The 27,316-nt window shown below is 36.9% G+C and overlaps 2 protein-coding genes across 3 annotated transcripts in view; one reads left to right on the forward strand and one right to left on the reverse strand.

Annotated features, from left to right (window-relative positions):
• Positions 1–669: 669 nt before the first annotated feature.
• Positions 670–1,295, reverse strand: LOC117790330 (U1 small nuclear ribonucleoprotein C). Its single transcript, XM_034629749.1, has one exon. It carries the CDS (start codon positions 1,179–1,181, stop codon positions 747–749), a length of 435 nt encoding a protein of 144 aa, XP_034485640.1. The 5' UTR covers positions 1,182–1,295; the 3' UTR covers positions 670–746.
• A 523-nt stretch (positions 1,296–1,818) lies between these two features.
• Positions 1,819–27,316, forward strand: part of LOC117789614 — a 46,552-nt gene continuing 21,054 nt past the window's right edge. For both annotated transcript variants that reach the window (XM_034628659.1, XM_034628660.1), the window contains exon 1: positions 1,819–3,285. In XM_034628659.1, the coding sequence (XP_034484550.1) occupies positions 2,607–3,285 (679 nt within the window). In that variant the 5' untranslated portion in view covers positions 1,819–2,606. The remainder of the gene's footprint in view (positions 3,286–27,316) is intronic.

Consider the following 27,316-nt stretch of genomic DNA (forward strand, 5'->3'; position numbering starts at 1 on the left):
GCGCCTGTTTCCCATGCTGCCGCCCTCACCTCACCACACCTCCCCTTCCCAAGCTATAGCATTAGCAACCACCATTGCCCGCCTGTTTGTAAAATATTTGTAGTATTTTGTGTGAAGCGGCAAAGACGCTGGAAGTGCGAAAGCTAACAAGTTGAGCTTTCTTTGTTTGGGGAGGAATTGGAAAGTAACCGCCTGTCTGGAAACGCAAACAGCTGACAGCTTTTAAACTCAAGGAATATGTTAGGGGTATGCCTGATACAGATTACGTTTTATTTAAATTTTTATATCGAATCCATACAAAATGTGCAGTTTGGCTAGAAGAAAAATTAAAAATTATTTACTTACCAAAAACCTATAAATATTTTTTTTTCGGAAATTTTCTGTTTTTCTTTCTGTGACCCGTTATAATTTGAATTCTTTTTAATTACACGTTTTTCTCAAATTTCTTGTCATATTATTTTTTTTCGCCACTTTTATTAAATATCATCAAATTAAATCTAAAAATCTGTTCGAGGAATACCTCTATTTGCTAGTTAATGTGTGAAAAGCGCCGCTATTTATTACAATATTGATCAAAAATAGTGCATTTTTGTTTGGCATTTTTTAGTTTCTTTTAATTTACAAAATGCACTTGTTTTGCATATTCAAATAAATTTGATTTTTAATGGATTTCTAGTTCATTTGCAAGTGGACTTAGCTATGTATTTATTTTTACTTAATTACAATATTTGCTCAGTTACATTAGTTCATTTCGGTCCGTTCATCATTGGGGGCGGAAGCGTTCCCAGGGGCGGTGGCGGACCCATCATGGCCATCGGATTGAGAATGGGTGGCGGACGCATGCCCGTCGGTGCCATTAGAGGATTCATCATCGGTGGCATGTAAGGCGGCATATTTGGCATACCCGGACGCGGTGGTGCTCCCATGTTTGGTGGCGGTATTGAAACTCCGGTGGGTTTGTTACCCGGCGTGGGACCCGCAAATGGATTGTTTGTAATCTTGCCCGCCTTGAATGCAGCTGTGGTGGCATCAATCAGATGCTGCGCCTGCTCCTCCATCCACTTTTGATAGTAGAACTTGACATTGTCGCGATGCTTGCGGCCGGTGCAGTGTGTTTTCCGCACAGATGGCGAATCGTGCGTCAAGTATGTGTCGCAGTAATCGCAGTAGTATTTGGGCATGCTGACAAAATAGCAATTACAGTTTTTCTTTATTTTTATATTTTAATTAAACATATAAAATGACAACAATGTGAAAAAGAGATGCAAAGCAAAACAGTGCTGCCAACTTTTTAGAGGAAAAAATGTAGTCTTTGTGCTGCCAACTTGGTTCACCGATAAATTATCAAAATTGGATTTATATTAATTAAATTGGAAAAAGTTTGCAGACTTTTTGCTAATATTTTGATAATTTTTTGGATTAAACTAAACTAATCCTTGTTACACAACTTCTCTCCCAAAGGCGCAACGATTTCCCAGCTTCATATAAAAGTTTGCCAGTATTTGATCTAATTTTGAATGACAATTTTTCAATGCATTGTTTATTTTTTTTTTAAATACAGCTAAAAACTAAACAAGGAATAGAAAATACCAATATGTTGTTTAACTTATTAGTGCCGCCAAATTTAGTAGAAATAAGCGCTGAAAATATCCAAAACTAGCTATAAAATAGCTAAGTTGGCAGCAGTGACTATGTAGCTATCGATTTTTTGAGTGTTCAGCAATTGTTAAAAGAAAACTGCCGCAATCGATAATGTTAAGCATATCGATACTTGTGCTGCTATCGATATGTTTAACAGCATCGCTGTAAAGTGGTAACATTTCGATGCAAACGTTAAAATTAACAGGCGCGTTAAACAGTGTTTTTTGACCGGCAAACGGGCATGACGTGCGTTGCGAACGGTTGCGCTGTGTTGAATTGTGCATTTGTTGTTGTTGTGCGCACCTTTTTTGAATGATGTGTCCGACTTGAATGAGCGGCAAACACGCGTAACGGCAATAAAAATAGCGAGCGCGGCTGGCAAAAGAAACAGAAGAGCAATAAAATTGTAATAATTACCAAATCGTGTTCGGCGTGTACAAAATGCAGCCACTGTTGTTGGCCAAGTATATTGAAGCAGAAGCAGAGAGCAAAGCATAAAAACCAGTTCAGAGTGTTTAAAATAAATAACTGCCGCCTAAAAACGCCGGTTTACATTCTACATTCAATTAAGCTTGCAACTAGTTTGTGTGTGTGTGTAAATTGACGTGCGTATGTGTGTGTAAGTGTGAGTGCTTAAACGGCCAAAAGCAAAGGAATTTAAACACACATATCGAAGAGAGCCAAAAGGCAGACAACAATAGGCAAAGGAAGCTGGAAGGAGGATTCAACTCCAGAAGTTGTTTGACTGCTTTTCCATTTTGTTGTTGTATCTTTCTTCATCTTCATCTTGTTTGCTTTGTTTTTGGACTTGGACGAAATGCCGCATAAATCTAGCGCTTCTTTTTGTTGTTGATCATTTTGGAGTTGGAGTCAATGAGGAGTGGCAGCCACAGGGGCAGCAGGTAGCAGCAGCTAGAGAGGAGACGGAGCAGCTAGAGAGGAGCCGGAGCAGCTAGAGAGACGTCATGCCCTTCATACAACGCGTGGTGCAGCCCATCCATGTGGCACAAGCGACTGCCGCCAGTTTGGGGCAAGCGGGAACGCGCTTTCAATGCCAACCCGGCAAATGCAGTAACAACAATTGCATCAACAAACAGACGCCGGATGAGGCAGCTGCAACATCGCCCAGTTTGACCAGAGCCTTGGTGCATCACTGTGAGCAGGATCAACAACAACTGGTGAAGGATCATGCACCACGTCCGCCCGCCTCGCTGCCCATGAAGAAACTGAAGCAACATGTCGAATTTATGCCATCCACATCGCCCACAAGAACCACGCCCACATCCCCCACACGTCTGTCCGCCTCCCAGTCGCTGCCCAATTCGCGGCATCCCAGTCAACAGCGTGTCGCGTTGCCAACCCGCAATGCCAGTGCACCCCAATCCCCCTCACACCCCAACCCCAACTCCAGCTCTTCCGTCGCCCCCAGGGTCATATCTGGCTATGAGTTTGACTCCATCAGCAATATCACGTTAAGCAATGCATTGCGTCAATTGGCCAGTTTGGTGCTCATCGCCAGCGACATCTTTGATGATCTGCAGCGGGACCTGCAGGGCGTGGGGGAGCGGGCGGGGCGGGTGCAGCGCAAGATTTTAGCCGTGGAACGGCGCGTTTGTGCCTACGATCCGAAAATGGTCACAGTTCGTAAGTACAAATATCCATATTAAGGATAATAAATAAATGAATGAATTACAACAAAATAAATGAAACAAAACTTTTTTTAAGCCGAAATCGAAATATTTCAAACCGATAAGTAACCGTTTTATGAATAACGCTTTATGTCGGATCAATCAAGCATTAAATATAATTATTATGTGTATTCATTGTTTTTGAAACTAAATTTATTTTGAATTTGAATAATCTTTATTAAGAATGCTTCTTGTGAAATCAATCATTTTCTTTTAATATCGGCTAACGAAAGCATATACAAAGATTTTGCGTAACCGATAAAAAACTTAAATATTAAAAAAAACAAATTTTAAGCTGATCAACAGTATGTTATATTTAGTTGACTGAATAAGTACTCATTCCTTTAGTTTAGTAATCGGTTCATTTGAGCTTTTTCTGAACGAAACGTGACAACTCTAGTGCGTGATGCGTAATTTAATTGTCATTCATTGCAAGTCGCAGGCAAAGTCAAGTGCGTTTATCATAAGTTGTCTTATCTCATGTCATCTCACTCTCTCTCTCTCTCTCTCTCTCCCTCTCTCTTTCTTGCTTTTCTTCTGCTTTGTATGCTGGACTGCCAAGCTTTTGTGACTCTCTGTGTTTGTGTATGTGTGTGCGTGGGTGGAATCTTATCTGTGTTTGTTTTGCGCCTTTCAGAAAATTAAATTCAATTTGCCAAAGCATAAAAGCAGAGCACGATATTAACACCTTGTTTACTCTTCATTTCTGCTGCCTCTTCTTCTTTATCATCATCTTTCTCTGCTTATTGTTCATTCATTTTGGTTCACACATTTAGTTTGGCTTTTCTACAATTACAGCTAAGCAACCAAAGTCATTTTAGCTCTGTTTAGTTTTTCACAACCTTCTGTTAAAATTGTCAATTTGCTGTTTGTAGTTTTGTGGCAGCAACAAGTTATACAGTGCTTGTCAAACTAAGCTTGTTCCACATTTTTTTATTTTTTTTGGAAAATTGCCTTGGCACAGCGTTTTTTAGTTTTTTTTGTTGCTGTTGATTTTCCGTTTGGCTTTGTCAGAATTTTGCAGTTCACTTGAAATTTTGTTACAAAAACAATTTAAGCAACAACAACCAAATCGTCGTCAGACTGGCGACGCTGACTGTAGCTTTTTTGTTTTTGTTTTTGCGCTTTGCAATTCCTTCTTCCCATTTGTCATTTGTCATGTATTACCGCAAGGTGTAGGGTTTCCATGGCGATCAAATGCAATCGATTTGCAACTTCACACACTCGATGTCGCTGTCGATCTTGTTTCTAGCTGTCTCTCTTACTCTCTATCTTTTGCATTCTCATTTTTGACAGCTGACAGCTGCTCTGTGTCCAAGTTGCAGCAGCTGCTTCATGCACGCGCTAATTGCTCAGGTATGAAGCGCACAAAACAAGAGAACTACATAATTACATACACACACAGACACAGACACATAAACGGAATTGGTAATTTTGCAATTGTCGGCCGCATGTGTGAAGCTTTGCAGACTGCTGTGCTCCTCACCTGTGCTCTCTCGCTCCCCTTTACCAGTGTTGCAGTGTTGCTCATTAATGTGCCCATATTAGAAATGCCATTACAGCGCGACATCATACGTCGCCATTGCCATTTGTGGGCAAATGTTAACTATGCCACAGTTGGTCACAAAGGGGGCGCTGTGCAGCGATGCGTGCACAGAGAGTCAGCAGAGGGGTGATTCTTTTCAAAGAGTGAGAGAGATGTAGAGAGAGGGGCGCCCGCAAATGTTACCGTTGACTGCCTTTATGCTCTGTGCCTCTCTGTTGTGCTTCTTCTATCAATCGAGCATATTGCTCGGCCTGCTTGCTACGTGACTGGACTTGCAATTAACATACTGTTGTTGCCACTGCTACTGTTTGCACTTTGAGTTTGCTACTTGCTGCACTTTGAACAAGACCGCCAACCACTTTGTGAAAAAGGATGCACATTTCTTTGGAATTTGGCACAATTCAAACGCACACATGTGCGTGTATTCCCGTCTTAAATATACATATGTTTGTAAGTACGCATGTATGTGTATGTCATTGGCATCGCAGGGAAATGTCTGGAATTGCTTGATGTGCACTTGACGATGTTAAATGGCTCATGAAGCACATTTGCCTAATAAATCTATTTCCGTGATTTCTTCTTTGTGCTCTTGCTTTAACAGAGCTGCGATTTGAATAAAGTTGTAGATCAGTTAATAGTTAATAAGATATTTAACATGGCAATTTAATTGAGGGAGATCTCTGTTAAGTTTAGGCAATTGAAATAGCTCTGCATATGATTTATTTAATAATTATTATAAATTATAATTTATTGTCAAACTATAAGCATCTAATTTTTATTTAACCAAAGTACTTTTGATTTACAACACTTGTTTTAATGTTTCAACCTGTCCTTTAATTATGTTTTTATCCAGTAGAAGGAATCAGCAGATTTTTTAATTGATTTCAAATTGATAAGCTGTCGTATAAACTTGGTATGGACTGGGGTTAAGACCTTAAACTAAAATACCACTGCATAATAAGATCTCTGTTAAGCCCTGCACGTTAACATAATCAAGTGCCCTGTTAAGTCTCTGTTAAATAATATTAACCCTATAAGGGCATTTAAGCTTCGCGTTGCTTATGAGAGCTATTTGGTTCAGTCTGTTTTATTTTGTTTGTTTGTTTTTTTTTTGTTTTTTTTTGTTTTTTTTGTTTTTTTTTTTTTTTTTTTTTTTGTGGGTTTATCTGTCTTGTGTTCCAAAAAGTAATTGCAGCCACAGTGGGAATAAATTACGCGCGGGCTGACCAAAGATATGGCCCGCATCTGAACATAGCGCACAAACCTGTTCCCACCTGCAGCATGTTCTGAGCTGCATGTGTGTGTGTGTGTGTGAGTCTGTCTGCCTGTCTGTGTGTATCTGTATCTGTGTATGTGTGTGTGTGTGTTGCCACAAAACTAAACAAACGAGCCAAACGAAAATAAACCTTAAACGCTCGTAACGCAACAACAAGGAAAAATGTTCAACTAACCAACACAAAATGAGATACACACCCAAAAATAAGAACGAAAAGATACAGATACAAATACTGTGCGTTATTGTCTGTAGTTTTTTGTTTTAAACATTCAGCGCATTATTGTATTTCAAGTGCGCTGATGAGCATTTGATTGTTGTAAGGGGGTAGTGGTGGAAGGGGGAGGGAGGGGAAAGACAGGCACTTTACTTCACTGCATTTGAAATTCTTCTTGGCGTTTTTTTTTTGTTTATTTTTCCCAACAAACATATCTTTCTCACTTGAAGCGCAAAACCGAAAAGTAAACCAAGCAAGCCCAGACATACACAGACATAGATATAGATACAGACACAGATACAAATGCAGATAGTTAGATAGAGATAAATACTTACATAGATATAGATGCGCGCTGTCAGCGCTGTGCATATAAACAACAAGTGAGTCGCAATGTTTGTTGTAGGGGGTAGGGGTAGGGGAAGGTGTAGTGGAAGTGGAAGTGGTGAGGAGGGGGTAGGGGAAAGGGGAACTTAGAGAAAACAACATTTGCCAGGTTGCATAAGTCTTGCTTCCCGGTGTCTCTTCTGTGCAGTATTTGCTCTTTTCTGGTAGATAACATTCTTCACCCTCCTGATTCTTCTGCTGACTCTTTCATCATCATCTTCATGCTCATGTTGCGTTGTTTGCTTAACATGGCCAGCAAGTGTAGCTGAAAAGTCGTCAGTTAAGGCCACAAGTTCAACGGCTAAGAGAACTTGTTGCGTGCCACACAAAAGAACAGCAACTGGAATCTGTAGATTGATTGCCGATCGTCGACATCGTCATCGTCGTCGACGTCGACGTCAACGTCTTCTTCGTTTGTGGTTGCTGCATTTTTGCACGTTCATAAGCAATGCTTGAGTAAATCGTTAAGTTGCTGCTGGATGCATTTCTATGCAACCGCAACAACTGCCACTGCAACAACAACAACCACAACAACAACTACAACAACGTACCTTTCAGTCATTGAACTTTAAGCTATGTGTTGCCCCAACCACAGCTCACATCAACATCATACATTCAACAATTTTCAATTCCAATACTCGTACTCAAGATTGTGGCAAGCGTCTCCATTCACAGACGGAATCAATCCAAGTAGAACCCAAAAAAAGATCGTTTCGGTTTCGGTTTCGACATTGGTTTTGGGGCTCGATTTTAAAGTGCGGCGCTTTTTTCGTTTCTTTCTTTTGATTCATAAAGAACTTTAAATTGATGTGGGGTCTCCATTCAATCTACCCATCTATTTGTTGTCATTTTTGGTTAACCGATAAACGTGGCTCATAAACAGCTTTTAAATACCCTCAAAGTGGGTTTTATAATTTTATCACGTAATGTGTAACGCATTCAATTTTAAGTATTTTAAATTTAACTATATTCGACCATATATCATACAGCATATTACATGAATGATCATTACAAATTCAAGGATCAGCTTGAAAAAGTTAGTTAACTTTTAAGAAATCTCAAAAAATATTTTAAGCTTGTTTAAAATTAATTTGTCTCTCATTACAGGTAGGTTTTTTTTTAAAGATATTAAATAAATTCTTTTTGTCGAGTAAATGTATTCTATTATATATTTTTTTAAAAGATCTGCTGTAGTAAGCAAGCGTATCACAAGTTCGGTATGCCGAAGTTTGCTTTATTTTTTTGTTGGTTGTTGCTTTCATTTGTTTGCCTGCAGCGGATACGCTGTGATTAATAGTTTTCTTCCCGTTAAGAGTTGTGGCAGTTGCAGTTGCAGTTTCAAGTTCAGCGTAGAGTTGAAAGTATCTTAGAAACACCTGAGTACGAACTGAGACACCCGCATTGGAGAAGAGAAGAGATGTTAAGAACTAACACATAAACTGTCTCTATGCAACACGACGACTTTCTAATCTATCCATATTTACATGAGAATGCTGTGCCCGAGGCAAACAACGTCTACTTGCACCTTTCTCGGCCACCAATCTGTTCCTCTCTTTCTCTCTCTTTCACTGCGGCACTCTTTCGCTCTACCTTTCTCACACTTTTTGTAAAGCATATCAGTCGAAATTTAATGGCATTTAAATTTAATTTATAAAAGCCAAACGTGTTTCTAACTATGCCCATTAAAATGCTACGTGAGCGGAGTGTGCTCGACTAGTTGAGCAGCTAGGTGGCATGCAGCATGTGGCATGTGGTGGGCATAAACAGGATATTGTAGGCGTTTAGAACAAAAGGCAATGGGAGAATCCCACAGAGAAAGCGCAAAACTGTGCGTTGGTATTTTCCCAGTTTCTTCTCTTCTTTTTTGAGGAAAAAATGCGATTTCAGTTTATAGATTCGTTCCAGAAACCTGTACAGCATCCCACAGGTAAACTGCGGCACTAATCAAGCGCAGGCGACGACAACGAAGACGAAGACGTTGCTGCCACAGCACGCACAACTACAGCAACAACAACAACAAAACAAGTAGGAATTCTACACTCAAAGTGCTCGACTGTAAAAGGCCCAGTACAATAATTTAAAAAAATAGTTACAAAAGAAATAAAACAAAAACAGGCAAATTTTCAGGCAAAGATTCTACTTAAAATTTATTTTTGAGCACAGTTGGAAAATATTTTATTTATTTATTTTCATGCATTTGTTTTAAATGCAGACAAATAACATAAATTTAAAATCGTTGTATAATAGAAAAAAAATACACATTTTCTTTGCTAAATCTTAAAGTTGTAGCTTTAAAATTGCACTTGTTATTTTTTTAATATATTATTAAATTATTAAATTATTTTCATCAAATTTTGTTGCTCTAAATCTTATAGACTTTCTCACAAATCCATAAGCTATTGTAACCTTTTTAGTCACTACTGGGCTAAATAGCCGCATGAGAAGAAGTTGAAGATGAAGCAGAAGGAGAGTTGAGGATGGGATGCCACAAGACGTGGCATTACTTGCATTACTTTGCCATTGGAATTTCTCATAGCCATTTGGTGGCTTGTTGGCTCTTGCAGTTTCTTCTGCTTTTTCTTCTTCTACTGCTTCTTCCTCTTCTTGTGGCATCAACAACTTTAACTTGTTTCTTGGAATTTATTGTGGCAATGCCTCGTTTCAAGTGCTTTTTGGAAAAGCTGCACAGAGATTCTTAGACCTTGAATTCAATTATATGTGTACACACACATTTATTACGTGAGTTTGTCTGAGTGTGTGCGTTTATATCTGTGTGACTGAAATTACTGTGGAAGGAAGCTAAAGGAAATACACTTTGTATCCTGTGTTGCGTCTGCTTATGACATTGCCCGTCTGCCTCTTTAATTGTCCGTCTCTCCGACTATCTGTCTGTATGTCTGTCCTTGCGTCGTGTCTCCTGCTGCAATGTCTGTGTAGATTTCCGGACGACTGATTGCAACAGCAGCAACAGCAATTTATGTTTCATTTTTCACTCTCATTCATCAAGCCAAAAACACGCAATGTAGCCTGGCCCAAAAAGTTAGAGAGAGGGAGAGAGATGAGTCCCGCTGCTTGGCCAGGTAAAGAAACCGCAAAAGGTGTTCCCAAAAAGCGATGTTGCAACAACCCTTTATATATACATTTTCATGTGTGTTTGTTGCATTCATAATAAATGTTGCCCTAACTGTGAGATCGCGAAATTTGTTTTGTTTTGTGGCACCAAAAACAAGTTTCATGATGAGCTAGCTGAAGGGTCGACAGCTGATGCATTGATCTTATCACACACGAACGCACACACACACACACGCAAACTTTCATGCAATATGCAAATTAATCAGGCTTTATTTACTGGGTGTGTGTATTTTTGGGGTGGAACATGCGCAAAGGAATTAAATGTGGCATTGATTTAACAATGGTCCCGTTCAGCAGCTGCTCAGGCATTAGATATGATTAGATCACAGATACTTACATCATTGGAATAAATTTCGAGCCTTAACAAAAGTATCTCAAGATGGCAATTCTTATTTCAATTCAGATAAATCTTTATAACATTAAAATGGTTTTTTCTTGACAAAAGTAACTTAAGTTTTCAACTGTATTTTAAATTTAGATTGACCATTATTTCATTAAAATGTACAAATGTATATATATTTATTTAAATTATAATAAATCAAAATAGAAAATTAAATACTAATAATTAAATCATTATTTCATGTAAAAATGTTAAAATAGTCTGAAAATTGCAACTGTTAGCTCAATTCAGAAAATTAATAATATTTGCGATTGTTAACTCAGATCACATAAATCAAAATATCATTAGAAAATCATCTTGTTAAGAAAAGTATCTAAAGGTTGCTTTCCTTTAATCAGATCATATAGATAATAACCTCATTGAGATTTTGCCAGCAACCTTTTTAGTTAAAGTAGCTCAAGGTTGCGTCAGTTGTATTGGGTAGTTTTCAAGAATGTTCCCATGAAATATATCTCAACAGTAGAGTTTTAATGTTTGATTGTATTGATAATATGATTAGAATGTTTTCAAGAATATTTTCAATGAAAGTATCTCAAGATTCCAACTGTTAGCTAAATATACATATTATTTAATATGAAACTAATTATATCACAGTGTTTTGTTATTTCTTATCAATATCTTATCGAAGCCACCTGTTTTACTATCAGATACGATGTTGATGACGACTTTCAAGGTGTTTGCGGTTGGGAAACACTTGAAGCTAGTTAAGCGATATCTCTAGAACATTGAACTATATAAACTATTGTTAAAGTGGGTTATGCTACATTAGAGATGTAATGAAATATCAGATGGTAATGAAATATCTGACATTTTTTTGAGTTGTTATAACATATTGAAATACTTTGTTTTTGCGTGTATTTTATTATATTTAACAGAAATGTATGTCATTTTAAATTAAAACTTATCTAGAAAATGGTTTATTTAAACTAGTAAGCTAGCATGTTGTCACATTTTACAGTTATTGTTTAATGAATCATGATGTTTTTGCAATAATTAATGGCATGGAGTGAACAAAAAAATGTTTAAAAATAGAATAATATTTTATTTGATTTATTGTGTGTTTACATCATAATAAAATTCACAAAGTTTTCGCGTGCAAATGCAAATATCATAGTTTATTCATCGTGTAAACATTTAAGTTATTTCTTAAGTACCCATTTCTATTGTTAAAAATTCTCATGAAGAAAAACAGCTGTCATTTAGGCATGTGCTGTTTTGGAAATGTTTAACATCTTCTTTTCTCTCTGCCAAGTTTTTTCTTTTTCTCTTTATCTCTCTCTCTCTCTCTGCCTCTCTTTCTTTTTTTTTTGAAAACACAAACAGTCGCTGCAATCGCGTGCACAAATTCGACACTTTAAATATAATTTATTACTGTACATTTTGACGTTGGATTTTATTTTGTTATTAATTAAATGCAACAAAGTGTTGCCAAAGGCGCAATGTGCAACAGCAACAATCCGGCTGCAGTTGCAAATTCATTTAAATGCCACATACAAAAACTTCAAACAATTTCAGCTGTTTGCCGGCTGATTTTTATTTTAGTTTTCTTCTTTTTCGACTGAACAGAAGTGCAACAGCGGGAGGTGCAGGGGCAGGGGCAGGAGCAACTTGACTGACATCATTTCCGATGTTTATCTTTTCATGTTAACAACTCGCCAGAGCAGCAGCCGATTGACACGAGAGCACGAGATACAAAAAAGTTAAAAAAGAGATAAAAAATCCTTTGCAACATTTTCACTTTTATCAGCCAAAAATTTGGGTTAAGTTCAATGTAATGCTGAAGAGTTTTATCAACTCTTTAAGAGAGAACTTGTTGCTTCTTATGCAGCGCAGCTTTCACTTGATTTGCATACGATACAAAGGGAGTTTCAAAAATCATTTTTTTCAACATTTGAAACTTGAAATAAAAGAATTTAAAAAAAATCAACAACACAAAACTTGCGCCAGACTGGAAAAAAAAGCTCTTAGGCAGCTCAGTTCGTAATGGCCAATTAAGCAGTATCATTCAGTCCAGCAGTCATACAGTCAGTCATTCAATCAGTCATTCAGTCAGTGCACCAGTCAGTGGGCAAGTTAAGCAGGAAACTCATGAAAATTGTAGACAGCGACAGTGCGTGGGATTTGGCTCCACTTTCCAAACAACTGCCAAGTCATGCGCACAGCATTTGCCCCTTCACCCCTCAACAGCGCCCCCTCTTAGCCTGTTCCTGTGTGGTGGGAGGAGGCTACGCATTTGGCTTAAAAGCGGGCTCCAAAAATCAAGCAAACAAAACTGCAGGTGAGACGACTGTCTATATATGTGTATGTGCATCTGTGTGTGTCTGTGTGTGTGAGTGTGTGTGAGTGGGTGCATGTGAAGAGTGGGTGTGGTTGCTCAGCCATGTCGCATACATATGTGGCATGTGGCAGCAACGGGCTATATCATTTACGCTAAATGCACACTGAAAAAACTAAGCATGCTGTAATTAAGTCTACGACTATAAGATACCCGTTACTGAATTTAAATAAATATTAAATGTGCTTATGAATTTTATAAAATTTTACTTTTGAACAGCAATACCTAAAGTTATATTTTAATAAGATTAAGTAAAATGTTTTACAAAAATAAAAGGAAATGTATACCACTAAAAATAGCGATTTATCTTCAAAACTGTGAGTTTGGTAAATTTTTGACGATGAAATTTGAGTCTCTAGCTCTCAAACCGCAACGATTTTATTGAATTTCAGAGGCAGTAATGAGAAAATAGCGTAAATGGGGAAAAAACTTGATCTGAATTTTACAAAATTTTGCGTGTTAAATTTAGTGCATCTAGCTCTTATATAAATTATTGGTTCTGCCACACCTTTTAATCCATTTTACATACATTGCAATAAATCCAATATACCCTTTTACTGCACGAGTAACCGTAATAGAAAAGAACTATATAATTAGTTTGTCTATGCCATAAAATCCAGCCTTTGTCTCCAGTTTTCGAGGCAGCTGTGAGACATGAGACACTTAGGGGCATGTGGCATGTGTATAATTAAGGGTAACAGCCCCTTTTATCACTTTTAAGTAGAGTTAATGCGCTTAAGCCTGCCAACAAAAAAAGTAATGCTCAGCTACAGATACTTTTTTGTAGATACAGTATCTGCAGCTACAATTGCCACAGTCTGTTGCAAGTTGACATTCCAATGTTGCATTCAAGGCTTTGCCACAATTCGAGGCGATTAAATGTAATGCTCACATAAAAGTTGCCAACTGATTGAAATCGGAGCCAATGTTTTGGCCTCAATGCGGCCACCAAAGATGCCGACGCTTAGATATTGCCAGACATTGCATCTCACAGATACAGATACATACACAGATACAGAAGAAAATAGCTTGAAATCGTGTTGCCTTGAGTTGAAGAAGAAGTTGCAGCACGAAATGCAATTACAATGCTCTGACATTAGGGCAAATCGAAATGGAATGGCCAACAACGAGATCTGAGATGGCCAAAAAGCTATTTGAACTAAAATAGAAATGAAGTTGAATTTCGTAGTGAAGTTTGGGCTTAAGAACTGGCTAAAAGCAACTTGATTACAATGCTGCCAAGCGGAAGAGACGTAAATTATGTTATACACCAAGCGGACGTTAAGATACAGTATCTGACAGATAAGTTTGGGGTAAATGTAACCTTTGCCATTGTTGTTGTTTGCTTGATGATGATGATAATGATGCATGCTCTCTCAATTTATAACGATCCATCAATTGGGTCAACTCTCTTTTGTTTAAATGCCTCACGTCAATGAGCCGTGAACAAATGTCAAAGTACGGATGTGGATGCGGATGAAAGTGCGGATGCGAATGCGGAAGCTGTATGCATGCAATATAATTGTTGGTCTATAGATTTGCACTGGGTCAGTCAGTCAACAACAGCAACAGCTGTCCCAATGCTCGATTAAATCCTATAGGTTCTCTCAGCTCGAGGAGGGTTGCAAATCATTTGACAGGCACTCAAAATGTCATCAAATGGTTTCCTGATTGCGCTTTATTCTCACATAAGAGTAATCAAAATGCCTTCCAAATAATTAAGAGCACCCCAAATCATAGTATGGCCGACTAGCAAACACTCTATGCCAAAGTATCTGTCAGTTGAATTTTATATTTTTAACAATTTGATATAAACAAGATAACTGCAATAATTTTTAATGTAAGATATTAAATGTTAGATTTTTGCGACTGTTAAAAAAATGTCATTTAAGTAATGTTTAAAATGTTAAACTGTTGTTCTATTCTGACTAGTTGATCAAATATGAAACCGGGATTTTAAAATGTTAAACTTTAAAAAAATTTAAGAGGAAACCTTCTCCTTAAATTTAAATGCTTGTTTGCCCAATTTTTTAACAAAAATGAACAAAGTATCTTTGGGATGCAATTTTTTTTTTATATATCTTCTGACTTTAATATTGCTATATTGCTATAAACAAAAATAAACCGCATGGATACGTCGGCATTCTACTTCTCTTTTCGGGTTGCTTCACAGATTTTTCAAGTGCTCTTTTTTTGACGTATTTTGTTTGGAGGAACATTGAAAACTGTTTGAAGAGGTTTTTTCTATTTCTTCCATCAACTTTTTTTTCTCATATTTATGCGTGCGCACTTCCGGCCCGTTGTGGCGCTTAAAAACTGTCACAGCCGGAAGTGCAACCTGGCATTTGAATGTTGCTTTCAAAATAAAAACGCACAATGCCAAGTTAACGAGCTGTTTAGCCCACATTTGGCTGTAAGGCGTGGCAACACGTGCGTGGCATTAATGAAGTATTTAGTAGTTGCTTGGGAGGGGGGAAAATGAGAGAGAGATGAAGGTGGAGAGGCGTAAATGCTTAAGTCTTCCAGGCACGGTAACAATTTGTTGCAATTCGTTGCGATAAATGAAAGCAAAAGATCAGCAAAAGGTTCCATTTTAATGAGCTCTGACCCACTTTTTGATGTTGAAGAGGCATTCACTCCACCTATAAGTATTATTCGCGAGTACTCGCACTCACACTCACATTCACATTCATATTCAGACTCTGAGTGAACAGTTTGCATTGTTTTGCAATTGCCGAACCGTCGACGGGAGTTCAATAAACTGACACAGCTCGTGGGGAAGGGGGAAAAAAGCACAAACAAATAATCCCAAAGGGGCACAGCTGTTGATGCGCTTCAGCGGCAATCTCAGTCTGCCCCCCGTCAGTCCCCCCGTCAGTCTCCATTACGCCTGCTTGTTTGTCTGCTCTTCAGCGATACAAAACGCATTCGCAGCATGCACAACAAATAAATTCCAAAGCGTTCAAAACATGTCAAGTCCAATGAAAGGGATTCCAATTCCCCTATCCCCCATCCCCGTTTTCCCTCTATCGCCCCCTTTATATTGCCACGCCCCCGCCACTGCCACATAAACTCCTCATTCTTCTCATTCTACTCTCAACAGGCAACATTTGAAAGTGTAAATGAATTTGTTCTTAATTATCATGATGCGTCGCTGTTCTTGCTGCTTGTTGCATGCCTCATGTTGGCAGTTGTCTGTCTGTTTCGTCTGTTTTTGGCCTGTTGGCAATTCGGTTGTTGGTTGTTGCTTGGACAAGCCCAAGATTCGGTGTCATTGATTTACAGTCTTCAACATGCGAATGGGGCAAATGGGTTGCCCTCCCTTCATCTTTCTCTTCCTCTTTTTTTTTTTTTTTACAGGCATCTCGCGTCATGTAGCATGATGTGCTTTTTTTATGTGGCGGCAAAAATTTCTTTCATATACCCAGTAGCCAAAGGGCATGTCTAACCCAAGACACTTAAGAATTTGTAGCATCAACATTTGATGCTGATTTTAAGTATTTAAAAACAATTTCTAAAAATTAATAAAATCATAACATAATACTTATTATAATATCTTAATATTTTTTAGAAATTTATGAAAGAAATTTATAAAGAATTTGTAGCATCAAAACTTAAAAACATTTTCAAAGGATTATTTAAATATTAACTTAATACTTATTATTACAGGGTATAGCCTAGTTGATGCTTGACTTGGATTTTTAATGTTTATAACTGTTTCTTGTGTTGGCATAGAAAAATGGGCAACAAAAAGTGATGTTAATTTCGGTGTTTTTTTTTCGTGGTGGGAAAATGGTTTCTTTTGATGATCGCAGATGTTTAGGGAACGCAGATTTATTCAAGACAAATTGATGGATTTGCTAATGAAGCAAATTGCCAACTAATATTTTTAGTCACATATTAAGAGTATTCCTGCACAATTCTAGCGTTTTTTTTATACTTATCGCAACTCTTAGATTAAAGTCTTTGTTTTTTTTAAATAGAATGCCCGACTAATGCCTTTTTTATTGTCTATGTCTAATTTATTGTAACTTTTATCTGTTGCTTTGCTTCTTTTATTGATTTCTTTTCGGTTTTTTCAACTGATTTATGCGCTCGAAAATTGATTTGCCATGCGAGAAAGCCATTAAAACTATTTTAAGTGCTCAGGTTCTAGGCACAGCATCAGCTACAAGGTCCAGTTCCCAAGTTGAGGTCCTTATCGGTACAGACACTCCCCCATAATCCCATAATCATCCTGGTCGTGTTGAGAGCTCGTAAATTTTGAAGTATTCCGTTGATATGACAAGTGCTACAAATGTTTTATGGACATCTGTTGCTTAATTTATGTTTCAATTTCAAATTAATAACCGACCCTCACTGTCCATTGCGATGGGGATATAAAAATGTCATAATATCAAATGAAAATGCATTGCGACAAATCATTAATTGTGTGTATGTTGCCATTAAACGGAGAGAATTCTAATAGAAGACAAAGATGGAAACTCTTCATATCTTTTATTTGTGTATACCCTGTAGCTACAAAATAGTTTATTTGAGTACTTTTGGGCTGATTAAGTGCCTGCAAGCAGAAGGAGCTAGACATAAAACTATCTATTCATGACTAGAATTGTAGAACTTTTGGCATACAAATTTTTAAAGATTAATAAAAAAAAGTTAATTTCAAAAATTTTAATATGAGAAAAAAGTTAACTAAAACAGGGATTAAAATGTCTATAGAAATAGGAATGTTATAAAAAAAACTATTAAATATTATTTTATATGTAACATATATCATTAAAAATTTTAATATTGAATGAATACGACAAAATTGTTATAAGTAATTTTATTATAGAATAAATTTTGTTTAAAAAATTTACATTAAATAAATTGATATAGATTCTTTCCTCTAAGATACAGCCTATAATTTTGCTTATAACTTATCACATAGCATATCTTCCGATCGAGCATTCAATCACTTGTGATATTCACACTTGTTCTTTTTATTGCCCAAGAAGTGAAATGAATTTGCCTGAGTTTTTTCTGGGGAATACTCCAATCCATGCTGGTAGCAAAAACTTGGGCCATAATTCAGTTTCATTAATCAGCGCCCTTGTAGGCATTTCAATAAATCAAAATTAGTTTGCTTATTGACTCAAAAGAACGACAAATACATAAAAAAGGGACCGATTTTGTCAATTGCCTTGTGAATATTGTTTATTTAGTTTATAGCTGGCCATCTATTAAACAGATTTATGCACAATGCGTTTGTTGACATATACATGTGACCTTTGATAAGACTGTTAAGCACAAACTGGGTGTGTCTGTAATTTTGTGTGTGTGTGTGTGTGGTCTTATCAGTTGTGGTACCTGACAACAGGTGATAAAAACTAAATGAGCCTAAACCATTAACCAACTAGTCACAAATAACTAACTGGTTTTTCTATAAAAAATTAAGCTTTTGGTTTTGGTCATTTTTATGACCGAAACTTTCCAAATTGATCATTAAATGTTCGCCTTATGTGGCCATCAAAATCTTATCGATTTCATAACTTACTCGTTACGCTACTATTTTAAAATTCATTACTGTAATGTCTCAAGTTTCCAACAATTTTAAAAGAAGATTATCTGCGTTTGTTTTTTATCAGTATTTTGTTTTTTATTATTTATTTGTTTGTTTGCTGGGCAACAAAATGTCAAATGTTCAACTGTCCAACTGTCTGGGCAAAGTGTTGACAGCCGAGCGGTTCAGTATTGAATATTTCGAAATAATCGTATATTTGAACGAGAAAATTAAAAAGAAAGAAGGAAGTGCAGTTATTAGTTTGACGAAGTTGAAATACTCTTTGAAAAAAAATATAAAATGATTAAATATTAAATTATTTAATATTAGTAAATGGATGTGTGGTACGTGAATTTGGAGAAAAGGGGAAGAAAAGATATTAAGTTACTATTTTTAAGACAATCGATTTCTAATATAGGAGCTAACATTTTATATATTCAAATATTTTTAATTTTCATTTTAATAACTTATTTAATATTTTCCTTGGGCATTTAATATTTTTAATAACTTTTTGATTTAATTAATAATATAATTGTCAAATATTTAATTTAAGAAAATTATTGTACCCGGATGTTTTGACAATATATAAAAAAAAAATTAAGAAATAAAAAAATTAATTTAATAATATTAAATACAAAAAATAAATAAAAGTACTGTTTGGTCAGATTTAACTTATAAATGAAAATAGCAAGCTTTATTCACAATCTTTCAAATCTATAATACCCATTGTAAGGGTATTAAAAAAATACTTAAAATATATGATTAAAGTCGCAAGTTGAGAGACAAATATTTGTGACTGACGCAGTTCAAATGTTTACAATTAATGTATTTACAATTTCATTATTTTGTTGCCGTTGTCGTTGTTGTTTACAGTTTACAGCTCCATTGGCTGTTTGTCAAAGACATTAACGAGAGACGTTGACCGAGAGAAAGAGAGAAATGTCTACGTCGCTTAATGAGACATAATTACGTATGTTCGAGTTTAATGAGGGAACAGGGTGTTAGACAGTTGAGGGGAAAGAGGGAAAATTGTCTTTACTGGCTCAAGGATGTGCACACTTCTTAACTGCAGGCTCAAGAATAGACAGACAGGAGACATTCAAGTTGTTTTTTCCACTGCTGGCTGAGATTAGTGCTAAATGTGCTTCTCATCTGCCACGCCTACTCAAGTTACGCCCCCTTTTTATGCTGTCAGCAGACACCTGAAATTGCACATTTCCTCCATACTTTTACCATTTGCATCTTGAGACAGCAACTTGATTATCTACACGTCGTCTGCATTTAATGGCTAAACGATAAACGACAGACGATAAAGCTAAAGAGATAACAGATAAAGTGATAAAAGATATTAGTTTAAATGTCTGTTCCACACTTTATATCCTAGTGCCACATACTTGACAAAATTTCTGTTGTCTTTTGGTTTCTTACTTTTTTTTTTTTTTTGGGAAAGTTGACATAGTTTGAACCCACAACATTGTGCGCTTAGGCTGAGGCCAAAACCGTGAGCCGAGTCAGCCTTTCACTTACCCATGGTCGTGACAGTGGGACAGATAGACAGACAGATAGTCAGATAGTCGGACTGTTTGCTTCTGCACCTTGCCGCATGCAATTTTGCAACTGTGCAACTTGTGTCGAGTTCACAGCTAATCGCCGGCTCTTGATCTGTTCAACAGAACACACATTTTTAGACCCTGTATTTGAGATGTATTGAACAACAGGTCTATTGAGTTTGTGACAGAGATCTTGAATTTTTTTAGGCTATAAGAGCTAGACACACCAAACTTGGTAGGTTTCTAATAGCCACAGTATTCATCTTAAATATTTAAGTATTGAAAAAAAAAGAATTTTACATGGAAAAATAATACAAAAATTAGTGGTCTTAAAACTAAGATATATTTTTGAACTTCAAATTAAATGTTGGCACACTTTGTAATTTTCATATCATTTGTTTAATTTTGTATTTTAAAATTCCAGTTTTTGCATCATAAATACAGGATCTCTTATAGTTGGGTTGACCCGACTGTAACTTTTTCTACGAGTTGTAATCAGTTTTAGGCCAAAAGGATGTGCTGCTTGACCAACTTTCTACGAGTACTATAAACAAATTGGCATTGGTTTCATTTGATTGGCGTTGGGTCTATAATTAACCACATGATCAACTGCAACTGTAATTGCAACAACAGCGGCAGCTGTTGCAACCAAATCGCTTGTGGTTGCAACACGCTCTGCAATTGCAATTGTCAACCGATATTTTGTAGGCTATACAATATCCGGACTACAAAAACCGCAAGTTCAAAAGTTCAAAGCCAAAACACAAGAGGAAAACTTTCTAAATTTGTACATCAACATAAATAACGTAAACATTTGCCGCTGACAATTGCAATGTGGCCCAGGGGAGCCATAGAGTTGGAACAACCCCCCCTCAAGCCCCCATTCTCTGCATCTCAGCTGGTCTATTAATAAAGAATAGCGCCAAGGAAATAGTTGTTTTGTTTTGCTCTTGGATTCAATTATGGGCTGCATTTGTGTAAGCAATTAAATGCTTATCGAAAGACAAACAAACTGCAGTTAGTATCTAAGTATCTGTATCTGCGTATCTAAAGCATCTGCGTATATGCATAATTAATTGCATGCAAATATTTGTGCAGCCTTTTGTGCAATTTACAAACTTGCAACTTGAATCTTTGTGCCTCCTTGGCGTGTAATTCAATCGCCTTGCAAGGGCTTCGGCAGTGACGTCTTTTGTCTGTCCGTCTGTCCCTCTGTCCTTTAGTTCGTCACAGGAAACCATAAAAATCCTGAAGCGTTAAGTGAGAAGCAGCAGCATATGAGAAATGAATGATGATAAGTGTGATGTGCTTCTCTTTTCGGGTTTCATTCACATGCCTTGCACTTCTTTTTCTCCAGTCGAAAAGAGATGGCATTATGCCAAGAAGGGCAAGGACATGTCTTCAATGCACACACACACTCACACACTTTCACACACATGGGCACACTCTATACTTGTTTTACCCTAAGACTTTGTTTCCTTGCCCGGTTCGGTTCCTGTTCCCTATTTGTGCCCTCGGTTGATCCTTGCTGCCTGTTTTTTCTTTGTACCTGCCCTGGGAATTTTTACCGCCACTTTCTGTTCCTGCTTTTGTTTCAACAGGGGGGAATTCTTTTTCAACTGTGTTCTTGTTTGTGTTTTTTTCTCTCCATCTTCTCTTTTTCCTTTGCCCTCGAACTGCAATCACCCCTGTTTGTCAATCCCTCTCTCCATCTTTTTCGCACTCTCTTTGGCTCATCTGTTTTTCTTTCAAATATTTCGCCAAGTGTTGCCAAATTTTTGCAGCATTTCCTGTTGTCTACTTTGAGGCGCTTCCGATACCCTTTCGATTAAGGTGTCAAAGGGTAGATGGAACATTAGGAATGATATACTAATTTGGGTAAACAAATTTATTGACTTATTATAATATAATAAAAAAAATATAATTATATATTTTACAATACAAATTTCCAAGTAGTGGTAGATTTGACATCCAACAAAAAAATGGTTTTTCAAAGATTTCATAAAAAAATAAACAAAACTAAATATTTGAAGTAAACCCACTTCGAAATTATTTCGTACTTATTGCTTTGTCAAAGGGTATATACAATAATAATATATCTATATTTATAAATATTTCTAGAACTAAATAATTTATATATGTAACCTAAATTAATGGCACTTTTTCCAACTTTATTCCGAACCAAATGAAACATTACTAATCTCAAATATACCATGTATCTGTCAGGTGTCAAATAGCTACAACAATTGTAACTGTTTAAATTGTAAAACTGAATTTTCAAACAAATCTCATTAAATATACCCTGTAATATTTAGTTGTTTACTGTGCTAATTTTTCTTGTTTACAGAGTATTCTCAAGTCAACTTGCAAGCTTTGTTTACTTGTTTCATTTATTTTTAACACGTGTCAGAAAACTTTACAAAAAACTGTCGCGAAAAAAAAAAGTTTAAATAACAAGAACAACAACAAGATGAAGGAGCTTTGGGTGCTGAGTGAATTTAATACCCAGTTGAAGTTGGAGATGGGGTTAAAAATGGAGTCGAAGTCGGAGTTGGAGTTGAAATTGCAGTGCCAGACTGTCAGGCACTCGCGACACATACCTCTCCCTCTGCCTTCTGTCTCTTGCCTCTCCTTGATGTGACGCGCCTGTGCCGTCTGTGCCTCACCCCTGCTTGCTGCTTGCCACTTGGCATTGTTGGCTCCTTGCAACAGCTACAACAGAGGCAGCAGCTGTTGTTGTTGGTGTTTGCTGCTGTTGCTACTGCAAAAAGTTAATGCAAAATGCATTACGCCGGCTGCTTGAACCTCGAATGTGACCCAAGGCAGCCTCGGGGCATGTAATGTGTAATGTGACACGCCCCGAAGCCGAGTCTCAACTCTAGCCGCATCTCGTTGAGGATTTGCACCCATAAGTGGCAGAGAGTCGCATAAATCTAAATGCCTAATTCCTAATGCTAATTCACTTTTCAATAGCGCCTGACTTTGTAATTGAATAGGGGCTTAGGCCTATGGCGTGGTTGGATTTGATTAGCTTGGCTTATGGCTTGAATTACGTCTACTTAATGTTTCCAACATTCTCAGACTGCAGCTAATTAGAGAAACAGAGAGAGAAAGAAAGTAACTTCTCCGGGAATTTCTTGCAATTAAAACAGAAGCGTTTTTCTATGTTTTTTCCAGCTTTATGCGTTGGTATAATGAGATCACACTGAATACACAATAAAACTAATAAGAAAAGTAAAGTGCTGAGCTCTTAAGCTGCAAATTACTTTAAGTCAGAGGTAAATAAATTGGCCAAAAGTATGTTAAGGGCTAATTAAGAAGAGCTGTAAGATAAGCTGATAAAAGTCAGATGATCAGCTGTAATTTCAACCAAAACAAACAAGGTTTAAGATAAAATATTTTAAGATGAAATTATGTTATTTGCTTATGTTAAGCTACAAGCTTACAGAGTTATGTTCACTTACATGGCTATTTTATATTATAATACAGAAAAAAGAGGTTTTAATGTAATTGAAGTTATGTTAACTTACAGAACTCGAAAAACATGAGATTATGTTACTAACATATGTTAGCCTACTTATTTATGTTAATTACATAACATATCAATGTTTTATTATTACTACAAATTCATTTTACAGAAAAAAGAGGTTTTAATATAAATTGAAGTTATATTTACTTACAGTACTCGAAAAACATGAGACTATGTTACTAACATATGTTAAACTACTTATTTATGTTAACTACATAATTTATAAATGTTTTATTATTACAACAAATTCTTCTTAGTGATTTTACCTATTATTCTTTAGCTTAGATAATAATTCAAACTTTCTCATCGTTGCTCATTTAATGTTGTTACGGAAATAAACCTTTTATACCCCTTTATAAGCCTTATAGCCGTTTTTTACCTCTCAATTCTCTATTGTTCGTCAGCTACCTACTTATGTAAGTGGTTTTCATGTGCTTTTATATAAGAGCATAGGTTCCAGTCATGTTCCCAAGCTCAGCTTGAGTATGCAGTCTCGAGCATAGTTCAAGGCTGTGGCCCCAACAGAAGATTTCCCCAACCAAGACGTTAATAAAGTTCCCTTAAGTCTTTCGACTCTGCCAGCTTGTAATGTAACTACGAGCGGTAGATAACATGTTGAGATACAAATACAAGTATAAATACAGATACAGATACATTTACAGATTGTTGCATGGTGTGCCATATGGTTGGGCACAGCGGGATATAGTTTGGTACGAGTCTACACTCTTTGAACAAGTCTTCCACGAATTGCCAAACTCGTTTTGGGTCTCAGCATTCTGTCAAGTCGCGTCGAGTCGCGTCGAGTGTACTTCAATTGAACTACTCAATGCTAACTCAATTGCTCAGGCCTCTAGGCCCATTTCCATGGCAGATACTTGTAGTCAATTGAAGTTATACATACATACAAAAGATACACCCACCCACATACAAATATACACACTAAGACAATGTGGTTTTGTTGGTTTTTTTTTAGATCTTAATAAATATTTGTGGAGCTCGCATTTGAGTCCACGTTTTTTGAAGCCTAAGCCGGATATCGCGCCCATAACTCAAACAGTCGGCTCTCACATTCTTCGCCCTCTACTCCTCCCCCTTCTTCCTTTCTTCAGTCTCTTCCGCTACGCTCTACAAGCAAAGACAGCGCTGCTCTTTTTTTTCGAGTTCAAATCAAACATTTGCCATAATCTTCAAGTGTCAGCTGCAACATTTTTTTTTCTACTCTAAAAAAGGCAAATTCAAACACATATATGCTTAAAATAGCGTAAACACACACACACACACACGCAGAAAAGGTGCAAAGCAAATGAGCTGTAAATAAAAAAAATTTGAAAATCCAGAGGAAAGAGCGCCCCAAAAAAAATAAAAGCAAAAATAGGAAGAGCCTGAAAATGTCGCACAACATTGCAATGCAGTCTTAGAAGAGAGCAGAAAGAGAGGGGAGAGCACACATTAAAGTGGTTGCCTGGGGAGAATGTGAGAGATTGTCAAGCGAGAAAATTTCTTCTTGTTTTTGGGCATTTTCGTTTAATTTTAGACTGGGAAAAACCCAATAAAACTGTTGGGCTGCTGAAATTTATTTTTAACCCCCGTGACAAACACTTCCGCAGAGGGTGCAGAAGAGGGTACACCGAACAGAGGCGAGGATGGAGGATGTTGCTCTTAATGATATCAGTCGAACAGATCGTATAGCTCCCTCTCTCTCCCGCTCTCTCAACCGTTTAAGCTCCCTCTCTGTCTGCCCGTAGCTGATGGAATGTTAAGTGAACTTATCCCGCGGGTACTCGCTGAAAAACGCATGTCACTTAAATTTATTGGCCGCAACTACCAAAAGAACAACAGCAACAATTGGGGAAATGCACAACGACAACAACAATAACAACAACAGCAGTCAGACATTTTCCAGTGTGAAATGCATTTTTCATTCAATTTTCAGCCGTTGAATGTTTATGTTCGTCCCGGGGCTGTAAAATCGATTGATAGACGCGACAGACTCATGATTGAAATTAAAATTGAACACAACTGACATGTGTGTGTGTGGGTGTAAGAAGAAGGGGAAGAAGCAGCAGAAGAGAGGGACAGCGAGAATTGCCAGACCTTCAAATGTTTAGCAACAAAATTTAACAGTTTCAGACTTTAAGTTTAATTAGTTTACATGGTCGTTAAGTAATGATATTCTTAGATCTTCAAGTTCTTACACTTTACTTCAATCAACTTGCAAGTCGGTCCTAACAAATTTATTAATTAGGGCAAAAATAAAATACGCTAATTGCTGTCACGACACGCGACATAGGTCAATTAATTTAAATAAAAAGGCAAATTGTTAGCTCATAAAATGATTCACAAACAACAACAAAAAAATAAGAGAATGGGCAGAAGAGAAGAAAAATTATATTAAGCACTTAATTAATAGTGTGGGAGGTCGGCATTGCCAATTATTAATTAAGAAGTGACACAGATAGTAGGAAAAGAATTACTAATTAAAGGCAAACAGTGTGAGAAAGAGAGGAAGGTAATTTACTTCCTGTTTTTCTTGATGTAAGCTTGTAGAAGAAATTATATTCAATACTCAAAGTATTTTATTAAAATCTTTCTCACAAAACTTTATACATCTTCTAATAAATACAAATTTTAAGCCATAAATATAATTAAGTGAAAAATAGATAGATAATTCTGATAAATAAAGTCTTTAACCTAATTTATTTTTTAATTTTTCCAATTTTACTTTTAGTATAATAAATCTTAATCTTAATTCGGACTGAAATTTATGATTTCCTTAACATTCCATTCGACGTGGAACTGATGGGCTGCCGTGCATTATCTGCCATCAACATCGTCATCGTCATAAGTAGTTATAATAGTATAAAAGGCAGTCGGCATAAGTCAGTTGATTAGTCCGGTTCAGGCCATAAGATTTAACCCCTTGGTCGTTATGTCTGTTCCCTCATATCACCCTGATATATCATAGGCATATATGAGGAACCGCAGGCGCATCGAACTTTTATGGGTTTTATGGGCAGCAAATCACGTGACCTGCCCATTTTTGGGAGCAATTCAGAGTGCGTGGGTGTGCCTCGGGCATTGATACGGACAACAGCAACAACCACAATGGGTACAACAACAACATGAACGATGCGAGCCGCATAAATCAGTTTTAATAGCGCAGCTGTAGAAGTCAATCGCCGGCTTTTGGCAAACTGCACGTCGTTGTTGTTGTTGCTGTTGTTGTTGTTGCTGCTGTTGAGTAGCCTCAGGGACTGAGCTTGGTTTTAGCAACGGTTTTAATGAGATTTGAAACGAGCTAAATGACGGACCCAAAAACCAATTTTGTCACTTTTATACCCGGTACTTAAATTATAAATGTAAGGGTGCAATGAGTTCGCTGAAGTGTATGTAACAAGCAGAAGGAAGCATCACCGAACACTATAAAGAATACATATTCTTAATGCACGATAAATTTGTCTCAGCTATGTTGTGTCAAAATGTCAGTCTCCTACGTCTTACCGTTTGGGCTGCAAAAATACCAGTGAGTCTGTCAGTCAGTCGGAACAAACAGTAGTATATATATAGATTATTATCTATTATCCTACTTAATCCTAATCCCAACAGGATAGTTTAAATAGAAGGGCTGTTTTAATTTTTAAAGCCATACAAACTCCTTAAAGGTATGTAACGGGTATTCCTGTAGTCAGGTTCTGTTGTTTTTGCTGCTAGCGTTAACGTTGTCAACCTTTTTTGGTTGCCAGCAACATATCTGTCGCTTTACGAGCAACATTTTGCACGTTGATGGCTCTCACTCTCTTTTTTTTGTTCACGCTCTCTCCCTTTCTACATTTCAAGCTCTCTTGCTGTTGCCGTTACATTGCATAAATTTGTAGAGCTTTTGTAGTTGCTGCTGTTCTTGTTGTTGTTATTGTTGTTGTTTTTGGTGGCTTTGCAATTTATGCCCTCAAAACGTCGCCTGCCTTTTGTTGGGCATGCGAAAATTTGCTAAAATAGCAGCCAGAGTTGCCGCATAACAAGTTTTTATTTTCTTTTTGCTTTTGCTGCTGCCGGCCATAAAGCACATGTGACTACACAAC

Source organism: Drosophila innubila (genome assembly GCF_004354385.1).
Source record: "Drosophila innubila isolate TH190305 chromosome 3R unlocalized genomic scaffold, UK_Dinn_1.0 2_E_3R, whole genome shotgun sequence".
NCBI classification, from domain to species: Eukaryota; Metazoa; Arthropoda; class Insecta; order Diptera; family Drosophilidae; genus Drosophila; species Drosophila innubila.